General features: G+C 39.3%; 1 protein-coding gene across 2 annotated transcripts in view; it reads right to left on the reverse strand.

Moving 5' to 3' along the window:
• Window positions 1-10794: 10794 nt before the first annotated feature.
• Window positions 10795-14514, reverse strand: part of LOC139764325 (sushi, von Willebrand factor type A, EGF and pentraxin domain-containing protein 1-like) — a 99611-nt gene continuing 95891 nt past the window's right edge. The window contains exons 49-51 of one of the 2 annotated variants that reach the window (XM_071690833.1): window positions 13770-13865; window positions 11902-11995; window positions 10795-11565 (exon numbers count right to left, since the gene is read on the reverse strand). In XM_071690833.1, the coding sequence (XP_071546934.1) occupies window positions 11451-11565; window positions 11902-11995; window positions 13770-13865 (305 nt within the window). In that variant the 3' untranslated portion in view covers window positions 10795-11450. The remainder of the gene's footprint in view (window positions 11566-11901; window positions 11996-13769; window positions 13866-14514) is intronic. The other variant, XM_071690832.1, reaches the window with a different exon arrangement.

Raw genomic sequence — 14514 nt, forward strand, 5'->3', positions numbered from 1 at the left:
AAAGGTACACAACACAGTAAAATTACATACAGATTTAATTTAGTGAATCATTCGTATTCTGCCTTTGAAGTGCACCCAGTCCTTGCTTTATGCGGGATCTCTTAATGCGATTTCACTGTTATGTGAGGAACCTGCTTCTGCCAGTCCTTGTTTTGCCATCAAAATTTGATGCTATGTGGGTGTGTGCAGCAGAAAGAGCACCAAAACTTCAGCAAGGGTTGGCAGAGTGAGTAAGCGTGGATCCAAGAGTTGAGCATGCCAAGTTCCCGCAAGTGGGTCAGTCTCGCATTTACCGCTGTTGTGTCCGGATGTTTGGTAATTGAAGAATTTGCGTATGCCTGCTAATATGATTTTCCTGCAGCCCGCTGTATTGTGTTTGTTTTTTATGGCACCCAAATGTCCAGCAACATCTTAACCATTAGTTGAGAGGAAGAGAACCTTTCTGACTAGAAATGAAGCTAGAATTCTTACAATGCACTGATGCTGTTGAGGGAATGTCAGCGCTTGGGTGGGCTCATGGCTTGGATGAATTTACAATATGCAATGTGAAGCGTGAATATAAAATACAAAGTGCTGTGGCCTACTCTACTCTGTAGGTGAGTGCAGCAGAAAGTGCTGTTGGTGGGTGGAGTAAGAACGGGTTCTGGGTGGAGCATGCCATGTTCCCATCAGCAAGTCATTGTCACGGTTACCACTGTTGTTCGCACGATTTGGATATACCTATTAATGTGATTTTCCTGCAATGTGCTGTGTTTGTGTTTGTTAATGTGGCATCCAAAAGTCCAGTAACATCTCCTACCCCAGAACAAGCAATTAAAGAAAGAGAACCTCTATGACCTTAGAAATGAAGTCTGAAGTATTATGATGTGCTGATGGGGGTGAGGGAGCATCAGAACTTGGGATGAATCTACAATCTGCAACATAAAGAATGCAGAGAAAGTTTAAAGTTCTGTGGTCCCCTCTACAATGTGGGTGTGTGTGGTAGATAACACACCAAACAGTGAGTTTGGTGAGTGGAGTAGTGTGGATCTTGGGTGGACTGCCACATGTTTCTGCCAATGGGTCAGTTTCTCAGTTACTATTGTTGTGTGGATGAGTGCTACTTATGCAATATGGGTATAGCTTCTGATATGATTTTCCAGCAGCCCACTGTGTTTGTGTTTGTTAATATGGCATCCAAACTTCTAACAACATCATAGAACCAGCAGTTAAATGGAATAGAACCTCTCTGACCTTAGAAACTAGGAATCTTATGATTTGCTGGTGCTTGTAAGGGAGCGTCAGTACTTGCACGTGTTTGCAACATGGATGAATCCGCAATCCACAAAACAAAGAAGCAGAGAAAATTCAAAATGCTGTAGTCCACTCTACTCCATTGTTTGCCAAGGTAACCACAAGGGTTACAAATCCACTTATGAAGAGGATGGAGAAAATGCATTTGTTATACATAGAGCATGGGAAAGAGAAGGAAAGTAGTCTTAGCAACCCTCATTTAAGGTTTGAGGCCCTGAAAAATTATGAGCCTTTATGTATAGAAGATAATGTAGTTGAGTCAGAACCATTTCAAGCAAATAGAAGATGGCTAGATAAGTTTATTCTACATCAAAAGCTACATTACTTAAAGGTAAAGGGAGAGCCCACCAGCGCTGAACACAAAGCTGCTGCACACATACTATTTTTCTTTATGTTTATTGGGTCACTATATGTGGTTTCTTTATGTGCAAGGTTTTCACAGAACACGGCTCCCGCATGAAGTAAGGGATGGGCATATTTTACATTAAATCTAAGAAGTCTAATACATTTTCAAGTTGGAGACTTCTCCCACACCTGCATCAGGAGCAGTATTCCATAAAACAATGTTGAGATTGTTTTTGAAAAGACAGGTTTTACCAAAATATTAAAGGGTTAAATCTCCAAATGTGTGGTGGAAGGTATCGAGTCGTAAACCATACCCAGTGTGTATGAGAAGATGCATAGCTTATGTTGTGCATCTTTTTTGCTGGTTCATATGAATCTAAAGGCAACCTAGTGAGATAAATTTGTTGGCAGACATAGAAAGATGTAGAAAGGTGCTAATCATACCTGCATTTTGGCAGACTATTTTATACTGCATGCATCCCACCTTATAATTATTCAGTATTATTGTCTTGTACTTCAATTGACAATGGGTATCTGTAAATGGTCACACATTAATTGAAAACTTAGTTAAGCACAGAAAGAATATTGAATATGGTATAATCATCCTGCCATGCGAGAAAATTTAGAAAAAGCTTAGGTGCCTACATAATAGCTACAAAAATTGTGTTAGGTGTTGCATCTATATAGACGCCTTACAATGTTTTTATGTTAAGCATTATTACCCATTTTGACACTGTTGTCTGTATATGTTGTCCTAGAATGTCTGTACATTTGCTGTTGCTGTATATATTGTGTGAAAGTTGCATATGCACACATGTAAAGGACATAACGAGTACTTTTGTGGATGTGACTGATCAATGCTTGTGCCTACTGACAATGATGATGTTGAGCTTCCCTAGTGACTGATAATTTCTGAGCAAGGATTAAACAGGAAACATGAAACCGAAGAAGTGTCATGGCACATACACAGACGAAGGATAAGTGGGAGAACTGAACCTTTAAATCATGTTATAACTCTGTGTAGTATTTCAAATAAAAGAAGGATATGTGAATGCTCTTGTATATATGTATGTGAAAGTGTGTGTGTGTGTTGCTTGTGTACATGCACATGTGCATATGCATGCCATGTTTGCTGTAAATTGGGTCAGTCTGCAAGAGTTGTAGTTTTCTCTGCTTTGAACAGTTAACGTTTGTGTTATGTGGATTGCATGAATGGCTGTTTTATTAGTATTGTATTAAAAGCAAAAAAGTTATTAATTCAACCTGTTTCATTCTTGCTCTTCATAAAGCTTTTCATTTAATTTACTGTTCATTTGACAGCTTCATACTGACTGTTGCTGTAGGTTATTCATCATTATTGAACCATTATGTTGATGTGAGGGCACACAGCACTCAAATTTTTGATAGCCTTTAAAAATTATGTTTGGATCAATTTCTCATAGGTTTAAACTTTTAGATTTGGAGAAAATGTTCAATTTTCAAGTGTGTGATGATGATTAAGGTTAATGTGTGTGTCCCTTATATCTTGAGGCTGTAAATTGTTGACATGTTACAACCATATAAAATTTTTAAGAAATACTGTCTCATGGAATATTATAGTTAGGAGTCATTATGGACCAGGAGTTTCATCTTTAGCCTGACAAATAAAGTAGTGCCTTCATGATATATAAAGATGAAATGTTAGGAGAGACAAGGCTGTAATGCTTAGATGTAAAATGTTACTTGTGTTACAGATGTTAATTTTTTTTAGTAAAAATGTGTGCAATATTCGATAAACATTATTTGACTTCTAAAACTTTTAGTAATATTCATATTGATACAGTACTTTATTCGCTTCATATTTAGTAACCTAAAATTTCATGACATTCATATGTATCTTTAAGCATATTTTTTTATTCTTATGGCTTAGCTTTAGGTTTTTTCACCCAATGTTTCTTCCGTGTGTCCTGCCCGTCCCATGTGTATTGTTTGGGCCTTAATATACGCATTTAGAAAAGGTCCACTTATTCAGTGCTCATTGTCAGATCTTCATTCTTAGGCTAGATTTGTGTATATATAATTTTAGTTGATTTTGTATAGTAATCTGGTCCCCCATGAATAATTAGTACTTTTTACTCTGTAATGTATATATGACCTCATCAAATACATCTATGCAACATTTATAATAAAATCAATATGACAGTCTGTATATTTGTTTTCCTATTTCAGCTTTCATATTGCTTTTATTTAGGGTAGCATAGCAGAAAGACTACCTCAGAGAATAAGAGAATCCATCCCTTTTGCCAGCATGTGGGATTGTTTGCAAATTATAACCACAAATCATGACTATGGCCTCAGAACTTAGATGACATGCCTAAGAATACTAACAGTGAGATGTGGGTTCATGAGGCTGATTGGAATCCATGAGAAACATATGAATATAACAGGATGGATAGAAAAAATTAAACAAGTATGTAAAATATAAAGTTGGGGTTAGAGGATCTGTTGAATGAAATGGACAGATGATAAATTAGTCTTGATAGATAATATTGATGACTGTGTGCAAAAAAGGTATGGAAATTTTGAAATAGTAGTGATATATTAGTAAGTTAGAGAGTAGAAATGATAGAAAGAATACTTACCATATGTACCTGTATGTACTATATGATAAAGAGGTGAAGATGGGAAACGGATTTTCCCCTCTCGAATTATCACTTTAAAAAAGTAGGAACATACAAAGATTTTCCTCAAAGGCTTAAACTGGGGTGTCAGTATGCATGTTTATAACCAAAAGAGAAAGACAGGCATCATGTTTAATGAGAAAAGCCTGGATGATCTAGTTTCACAGTTGAGTGGTAAGGTGGCACAGTGGTTAAGGGATGATCAGAAGTTAAAGTATGCAATTAGAAGACAAGCAAATGAAGGGATGACACTGATGCAGAATGGGCTACGTGGTTGCATTAAAGAGTACAAGGAAGTGAGTCCATAGGAGATGTACATATGAATGAAAGGTGCAAGAAAGTGAAAAAGAAAGAAATGAATTTTGAGAGGAGCTGAGAAAGTGCCTTGGCAATGGTAGATTTGATAACTGAGGATATAATGAAGGGCATGGGGTTGCTTGTGTTAATGAAAATGGAGAGAATTTTGTTCAGCTATGTGCTGAAAAAGATGTGATGATTGGGATTATATGGTTTACAAAAAAAAAAAAAGGCATACCTAAGTATGTTGAGTAGGGCTTGGGGTCAACAGGCAAGTATGCAGCATCTTTTTCATCCCCACACATTCTTTTTTTTTAGGTTACACGACAGGTGGAATGTCTGGTAATTTTTGTGGTGGAAACAAAAGTGATGTTGGCTTAGTGGAAGATAGTATGACATGAAAGTGAGTGAGCTTGGAAAGATGGTCATGTTCAGATAGCATGAGAGACTGAGTGAAAAGAATGGCATAGGGTGAGAAGAATTGGAAGATATTTTGAAAAGCAATGCAGAAATGTATATGTACAGTAGGTGGGCCCTGGACCACTGAGATTTTGAATGGTGGAATAAAAAAGTTAAACTGCTTGTGAAACAGGAAAGGGAGGTGTATTGTTGGTATATGCAGGGAAAGGGTGCATGTTCAAGAGGATTACTAGAAAGAGTAGTAGGAAATGCAAGATTTTTAAGAGGTTGCATCACAGATAGGGAGAAAGTAGTGAGGAACTTTAGAGTAAAAACAATGCTTTAGGAAGAGGTAAATAGTGCAATGAGAGCTAGACAAATGGAGGTAACTGAGAAGCGCAGTTAGAGAAGTGGTAACAGACAAATAAGATATAAAAGATGACAATGTGTGTAATTTGAAAGGCTTCTGAATGTGTAGAATGATAAGGAGTGTTTGGGATGAGATGGCTCTTAGAATGAGTCAAGGTGAACAGGATGCTGAAAAGATTTAAGTACCAGAGGCCTTGTACGAGATGAAATCTAGGAAAACATAGAAGAGATGGGATTGCAGTTGAATTTCTCAGGAAATTGGGAGGTGGTGGTGTTAACTGGTCAGTCAAGCTGTTCAAAATATATATAGGCCAAGGAAAACTGTCTGAGAACAAGCAGAGTGTATGTATAGTGTGCTTGTAGAAAAGTTCAAATTATGAGTTTGCTGACAGTGGGAGACTGAGAGGGAAGTGGTGTGCCTAAGAAGTTGCTCCTCTGCAACACCAGTGTTCCCAAGTACAGAATACGCGACCATTTCCCTATAAAAGCCAAGGAAGATAGCCTAGTGAAGAAGCGTAAGTAGCATCTTATGCAGGCGTACGAATTAGTGGTTTTAAAAGCCGCTGGGAAAACGCTAATCTTCTCTATTTCTGTCTATAAATATGCCATGAAAGCAAGCCGTACGAAGCTTTAGAATTTTTCTCTTCCCTACATCCGTTATGTTTTCCTCATTACCTACATAATACTCAAAACTACTCCAAATTGATCTATCGGGGTTGCATCTATCGGAAAGCTTTTGAACTTTGCATGATTTTGCTTTATTTATCCATGTTTTGGGCGGCGTACTGGCTGGAGGCTGGTGTCGCCATCTGTTGTCGAGATGCGGCAATGCGCGGGTAAGTGTGAGTTGCCACATGTCGCTATTGAAGTCACACGTGGTTCACGAATTGGCTTTCTTAGTAGTGTAGCTTCCGCGAAGCTACAGGTGAAGTAGACGATTACTTTGTGTCATCCGAATTTCTCAGTTTTTGTGTGAAAATAAGAGATTTTCGCTCTCTTTTCTGGACGCAAGTTCCTCCAGGAGTGATGCTGCACGACCTGCCGGGTTGCTGTGATCTCGACCCGGAGCAATTCGTTCTTGTCATCCACATAAGGTGAGGCCCAATGACATCTTCACATTACTCGTGTCGTCCCTGACGTTTCATTCCTTATTTTGGCTAAAATTGAATAAGTTGCGGCGATGGAACGGACATGTCAGACATATTTCCCCTGTCTCAAGTTACTTTATGCTGAATTTGACTGGCTATCCTAATATTTTTGGGGAGAAAATGCATCCTTACTGAAGCCGATTCGCACACAAGGTTCAGGTAAGGGGGTTGAATACACCCTCCCCAGAGTTCCACGAAGCCCATTCTTGCTTGAGCTTTCAGGTGAGGAGGTTGATTTACCCTCTCAGTCCCAGTCCGATGGTTAGACAGTAATTGGTGGGTGATATGGGTGAATGGGTCGTTCATTCGGCGTCATTGGCTGTTTGTGTGTTGTGACAGCCGCCGCCACATTGGGGGTCTTAGGGTATGCTGGTTTACGTCACTGAGGTTATACTGGTTATTTTAGCGAGGTTATACTGGTTATTTTAGCGAGGTTATACTGGTTATTTTAGCGAAGTTATACTGGTTATTTTAGCGAGGTTATACTGGTTATTTTAGCGAGGTTATACTGGTTATTTTAGCGAAGTTATACTGGTTATTTTAGCGGTGTTATACTGGGTATTTTAGTGAGGTTATACTGGTTATTTTATTGAGGTTATACTGGGTATTTTAGTGAGGTTATACTGGTTATTTTAGTGAGGTTATACTGGTTATTTTAGTGAGGTTATACTGGTTATTTTAGTGAGGTTATACTGGTTATTTTAGTGAGGTTATACTGGGTATTTTAGCAAGGTTATACGGGTTATTTTAGTGAGGTTATACTGGTTATTTTAGTGAGGTTACACTGATTATGTTAGCGAGGTTATACAGGTTAGGTTTATTTAGGTGAAATCCGATATATATATTTTTTCCTTTCTGAATCAAAAACGAAATATGACGGTAAAGACTTGTGTATCACCTGAAAAAAAAAAAAAAACGAAATCTCTGTTAGAAAAAATATTAGTAAATGCTTGAATAATCTGCCCGCATGTATTATTCAGTATTTACATTCTGATGTGTTTTGCCTGATATTGTACAGTCGCTGAACCTCGGTTATTCGTAGAACTAGAAATTACTTTTACTTCGCGAAGACTTTTGTAAAAAGGGGGGACACAGTCAGACAGTGGTAAAAAATGTCGTTTAATACCTGGGTTATCCATCGTTCAGTTTTTTCTTGGGAATTGGTTTCAGTTCGCCATTTCTACATTCCATCTAGGGCTGAGGCAGGACAGTAGCGAACGTACATACATCTGTAATTGCCTTTGTAAAATGATGATTGCTCTTTACGTCTGTAAATAGGTTAGTATTTTTCGCTTACAGAAATTCGAAGACTGAAATTGGGTATCGCAGCTGGTAAGGGTGGAATTGGGTATCGCAGCTAAGGGAGACGTCTTGGCTGGCATTTAAAAGCCCTGGCTATTACAGGTGGTGGTGCTTGAGCTGAAAAATGGGTGATAGGCAGTTAACTAGGACCCAGCCGACAGTAATAATAATTACTGACTGAATCCTTAGGTAGACCAGAGTTCATAGAAATCTAGATTTGCTGTACTTTACCTGTTGCTGTTAAACTGACTCATTCTTATGAACTTTCACAAAATAACCGCAATATTGGATCAAGCCCGTATAGATGTATATGGCAAATAGGTTTGGCTCATATATAATCAAACATGACGGCACAGTGTGGAGTGGAATAGGTAGTTGGCGTACCTCGTCAGCCCCTCTTGAAATAGTTGAGGATTCAATCCAAGTCCCTTTGCGTTCCACAGTATATCCTTGAGAAGTGTCCAGGGTAGTGGCTGATCCTGAAGGTGTTTGTGGCTGATGCTGAAGGTCTTTGTGGCCGATGCTGAAGGTGTTTGTGGCTGATGCTGAAGGTGTTTGTGGCTGATCCTGAAGATGTTTGTGGCTGATCCTGAAGATGTTTGTGGCTGATGCTGAAGGTGTTTGTGGCTGATGCTGAAGGTGTTTGTGGCTGATGCTGAAGGTGTTTGTGGCTGATGCTGAAGGTGTTTGTGGCTGATGCTGAAGGTGTTTGTGGCTGATCCTGAAGGTGTTTGTGGCTGATCCTGAAGGTGTTTACTCTTTTAGTCCACTGCGCCATACTGATGAGTGATCTTGTGGTATTAATTGTAATCCGGCAACTCAAACTAAACCTCCTTGGTCAGATGTGATGAGGATCACTAGGTAAAACTTCATTTTTCTACTAATGCCTGCTGCTGATATCTTACTTTGATCTCTTAGAAGTTTTGATTTGTTTAAAGCAATTAATTCAGTTGCAGTTTCATCATGAAAAGTAATTTCTAGTTTCGTTTGTGAATAATTCACTGCATAACTTATCAATCTTTCTCTTAAAATCTATTGTATGAATTGTTATAGTTTCTCGACCCCAGTCCCCGATGATTTTTTTTCCGTATTCCTTTTCGCGGAATATATGAAAATTTGGAAATCATTTCATTATCAGGGAGTGGATTTGGGGAGTTTTCTAACGTAATTTACTTGTCAGGAGAACTGTGAATTTGATTGTACTATAAAAGTTCACATAGAGCTGCTGGCGCAGTGGAAGCCAGTCCAAGGCTTGATGGTTGTATCCGTGGAGGAGGGATGAACTGGTATTTCATGTACTTTCACACAGCCCAGCTTCGTTTGTGGCCTCAGTGGACATTTTTTCAATTCCACACATAATGATCCCAAGCACAGCCTATATTGCCTTTCCATTGGTCACCATTTCCATGCAGTGCCCTTTTGGCTAATGCTTGAAGTAATCCCTGAACCATTGCATTTATGTGCATCTTCCTCTCACATGACCAAACCTCTGACACCCGTAACATATTATCTGTCTTTTGATGTAGCCTTGGTCTTATATATAGCTTCAGTGTCGTGCCATTACTCTACCTGGCATCTGTTTGAGCCAGTGCAGAATTACCTTGTCGCTAGGGATGTTGTCCTTACGCCCATTTCTGTATTCTGCTTGCTCTGATTTAGGCACATTTGACTGATGGGGTGAACCTTGTTTCCATGTTGAACTGTCTTGGTCACTTCATTGCCGTTTAGTTTTACCAGGTTAATTTTCCTTCCTATCAACTTTTGTTCCTTCTCTAGAATTTCCTGGGTTTCCTGTTCGTGTGCCCTTAAGGTTATAGGATATAGAAAATTTTACCAGTTTGTGATAATGGGAAATGTGTTCCAATAACTTTAGTTTCCACACCAATTTTCCTCAAGGAGCTTAGACCAAGGCACCTTGAAAGCAGCTGCTATCTCCACCTCCTGGGGTATCTCTTCCTCTATAATCATATAGCCATGTTAAACATTACATAGTCAGCCCTGTTTGCTGTCCTGCATGACCACTTTTCTTTGTCACACCTAACCCACCGCCACACCTGGCAAAGCCCCACCTGACCAATGCTACTAATACACAAGCCTCTTGTAGCTCTTCCCATCCCTAGGCGTGGTGCAAGACAGCTACCTCATCTGAAGAATATTTAATGTGATTGTAGTCATTATTTGCCAAGTCTCACATGACAGCCACCTATACTGGCATACAAATGCCATGCAACTTAAAAAATGACAAACTGGTAACAATATGATGCCAGTAGCAGTGGACATGAACTTCAGATTTTTGCAGAATCGTAGCGAAGATTTACACACTTAGCCAAAGTAAACACTATTCTATTTTGACAGTAGGAAATGTATGTTGAAATCACAGAATGAACTTAAAACTCGTTATGTCTTTCTTCTCGGTTTCACACAAGTTACATTAAACTCAGATGAACTTCGACATCTCAGAAATTTTAGGTTTTAACTTCCATGCTTGCACAACAAAGAAGTAGCCCCCTTTAAAACATGCTCATCATTAAAGGAGCAAGATGTATGAACTTAGAAGTGCTCATCATTTGGATTAAGATGTGGTTAGAGTAGTTCTGTCTGTAATGCCATTTCTAGTTAATAAACCTTTGACATTTTTTTACGAAATTTCATATACATGTCAGTAACTGTGTATAGTGTACCTTTTGGGACTTTATTGAGGCTGTTGCTAATAATGAAGTAACAGGTAACAAACATATTAATGAAATCATAAATGTATTGCAAAGGCATTCCTGGTAAAAGCTGTCGCTGCTTCCAATTTGTATTTTTCTTAGATGGTAGCCATACTGACAGTTGAAATAAAAACTCGTTTTTTTCACACTTTTATCATATAATTTCTGGTACAGTACCGTAGTCGTGTTTATTGCTATACAACAGATAGACTCTACTTGGTTGCAAATATATGCTTTGTTGGTATGCCAAGTGAAAAGATACATTAGGAAGAATTTTGTATATTACAGTAATTACTGCTTATATTTAACTAGTTCTGTTACATCTTTTTTTTCTTTTTTATAAAAAAAAAGATCGTCAAGATCAAAACTGATACAAGTAGTTACAGCCCCACCACATAGACTGATAAAGGGGCATTAAAAGGCAAAAGATTGCCCGTAAGACGTAAAGTGCAAGTAAAAGGTAAAGGCCCTTATAAATAAATGCAAAGGTGAGAGATTAGACGGGAGAAATAAAAAAAATGCTTATTATTTATAATCGCTAACAAAAGGGTGCATTTTTACCCATGTACTCATGCCATTCTTTCACACCACATCCGCCATATTGATTATTTCCCATTTGTAATTTAAACTACAGCATTTCTATCACAAGGTCAACTTTACTTCCATTTCATCGATTTTTTTTATAACAGAGAAATGTATCAGCTGTCTTATATAGGAAAGCATTCATTCATCTTGCAGTCTTGCAGTTTATTGGGAAAAAAAAGACGTCTTATTATATTCACTTGCATAGAAAAAAAATAATTTCCAGTCTCACAGCATATAACTTCATCACAAAACAACTCATAACGCTGTATACAGTTAATGATTAAAGTATATAAAACTAAAACTTTACAAGAGCTACAATATCAAGAGAGAGAGATAGAGAGTTAGTGTCGCCTCCTATAGCGTCTTCGGAGTGCCACTATATCCCAGTCGTCAAACCTTGTTGCATCTTGGCTGTTGTCCATCTGACCACCATAGTAGTTGTAGTCATAGTCATCTCTGTGGAAGAGCACTAAGAATTAGCTTGAAAGTTCTAAACAAAGTCATGGTTAGTATGAAACTAGCTAGGGTTACGTTTCAGCTAGGTTAATGACAGCCTAGGATGTCTTGATACTGTTAACTATTTGCTGTGCCCCATAGGTAAGAAAAAAAAATGCATTAACTGTGTAACTAAAAACTATGTATTCTCATTGTTTACATTTACATAGTTATGCTAGCATTGGCTTCGTAATGATTGGCTCCCTTGGTGCTTAACATACGCTTGGTAACATTCTTCCCATGGACTTTAATGGTTATGGTGTTAGGCAATTCGTGAAGTGGGTTCAGGTAACTTACTCATCACAGGTGGGTCCAGTGTGCCCCCGGCTGCAGTGACAGACGTTGGGACCAATACAGCGTCCACCTTTGCCACAGCCTTGCTCACACACAGCTGTTCATATCAACCAAGGCATTACACATGTATATATGCAGGAGACTGCACAAACAAATCTTAGATTGACATCTTAGGAATTCATCATAAACTGCCATGCCAGATGATGAATGAGGTCATCAGAAAGGCTCTTTTGTTACAGTACAACTTAAGATTAGATTCTTGGGAAAGTTTTAAGATCAAACTTTACTGACATTTGAGTGCAAGCAATATTTGGACAGCAGAGCCTCAACTGCTAACAAAACAGACACATATATTGAAAACAACACCACTTCCATTTGGTTTGTCATGCAGTAACCGTCATCCTATGGATTCAAATATTCATGTGAACCTGAATTGTCATGATATTCCATTTATACCCAAAATCTCTTTGGTTGTATAATGAGACAGACGAAAGAATGGCCCAACCCTACCCACATAACATTATACATACACGCCCACACACGCACATATACATACCTACACATTTCAACGTACACATACATGTACATACACAGACATATGCATGTATACACATGTACATATTCTTACTTGCTGCCTTCATCCATTCCTTTCGCCACCCCACCACACATGAAATGGCACGCCCCTCCCCCGCGCACGTGCGGGATAGCGCTAGGAAAAGACAACGAAGGTCACATTCGTTCACACTGTCTCTAGCTGTAATGTATAATGCTCCAAAACCACAGCTCCCTTTCCACATCCAGGCCCCCACAAAACTTTCCATGTTTTACCCCAGACGCTTCACATGCCCTGGTTCAATCCATTGACAGCACATCGACCCCGGTATACTACATCGTTCCAATTCACTATATTCCTTGCAAGCCTTTCACGCACCTGTATGTTCAGGCCCCGATCGCTCAAAATCTTTTTCACTCCATCCTTCCACCTCCACTTTGGTCTCCCACTTCTCCTCGTTCCCTCCATCTCTGACGCATATATCCTCTTTGTCAATCTATCCATGTGGCCAAACCATTTCAATACATCCACTTCTACTCTTTTAACCACACTCTTTATATTACCACACACCTCTCTTACCCTTTCATTACTTACTCGATCAAACCACCTCACACCACATATTGTCCTCAAACATCACCTCACTCCACATATTGTCCTCAAACATCTCATTTCCAACACATCCACCCTCCTCCGCACAACCCTATCTATAGCCCACGCCTCTGCAATACCACGCCCACTGCAGTACCATCCAAACCCGCCGCCTTGCCGGCTTTCATCTTCCGCAGAGCTTTCACTACCTCTTCTCTCTTTACCAAACCATTCTCCCTGACCTTCTCACTTCGCACACCACCTCGACCAAAACACCCTATATATATATGAATTGCATATAACAAACAGTGAGGAAAATGGTTGGCCAGCAGCTCCAGATGGCGACTTCAGATATCGTTTTAGAAGTGGGATGACACCAGCTGCAGACACAAAGATTACACAGAATCTATGATGTAAACATCACACTTAGTAGATCACAAGATCAATAATATAAAGGGAGAGAACAGGGGTAGGCAGTAAGAGAAATAAGGTGTTACCAGACATGTTTAAGAAGATGAATATTCAGATAAGACAGAATTTAGGTGTATATTATCAGGAATATTTAGGAAAATGAGTGAAACAACAGAAACAGAAAAGCACTGGGGAAATTCTTGAGAAAAAGTAAGATTTGGGGCAGAATCACTCCAGTACAGACAGCAAATGAGTGAGAAATTTAAACCATAAGGAATGAGATAAAAGGCCTATGAGCTGAGATGGGAAGATGACTCACGCGTTTGGCAGCGGGACCCAGCGTATCCAGGGAGGCAGGTGCAGCGATACGGTCCTGTACAGACGCCGCCGTGCAGGCAGGGCATCGGGCATAGAGCTGTAGGGGAGCAGTGCGGGTTATAGCAGGCAGCTTAACTACTAGTGTACACCCGAGGCGTTGTCAGGGGGGAGAAAAAAAGCTTGGCAATCGAAAATGATTATGAGAAAAGGAGGGATGAGTATTTTCAGTGTATCAGAGCGTAGGCTGTACGAAATCTGGCAGGGAGGAGGAGGGTGGAGCATCATTGTGATGGAAGGGTCGTCTGCTTATAAGACCATTATCTGTGTCAAAGGGCAAGACTAAGCAGGGCATCCAGTCCAGGCCACGTAGTAAATGAGACCATTTTGGGCTCATTGCAAGGAGGCATCAGGAGAGCCGACAGTACTGAAGTAAAAGCGATGGTATACTATTGTCTTGGAACGAACATACTTACAGTGGCTTGCAGTTTCAAATGGTTTTTAAAACATAATTCTACTATTAAGTTAGATTGTTAAGACCGTTCTGTTGTATAAACTGGCATCTTTGATCGGAGGCAGATATTTAAGGTATCGTACATTTACCACACACACTTCTTTAGTTTTTTTTTATAAAAGTTCTTCAGGATACATTGTTAAAGTAAGTTATGGTACGAGATTGGAACTTTGGATACACTGGTGACAGTTACAGTAAACCCTTGATTTAACAGACTAATGGGTGAGAGGGGTGT

Source organism: Panulirus ornatus, chromosome 49, assembly GCF_036320965.1.
Source record: "Panulirus ornatus isolate Po-2019 chromosome 49, ASM3632096v1, whole genome shotgun sequence".
Lineage (NCBI taxonomy): Eukaryota > Metazoa > Arthropoda > Malacostraca > Decapoda > Palinuridae > Panulirus > Panulirus ornatus.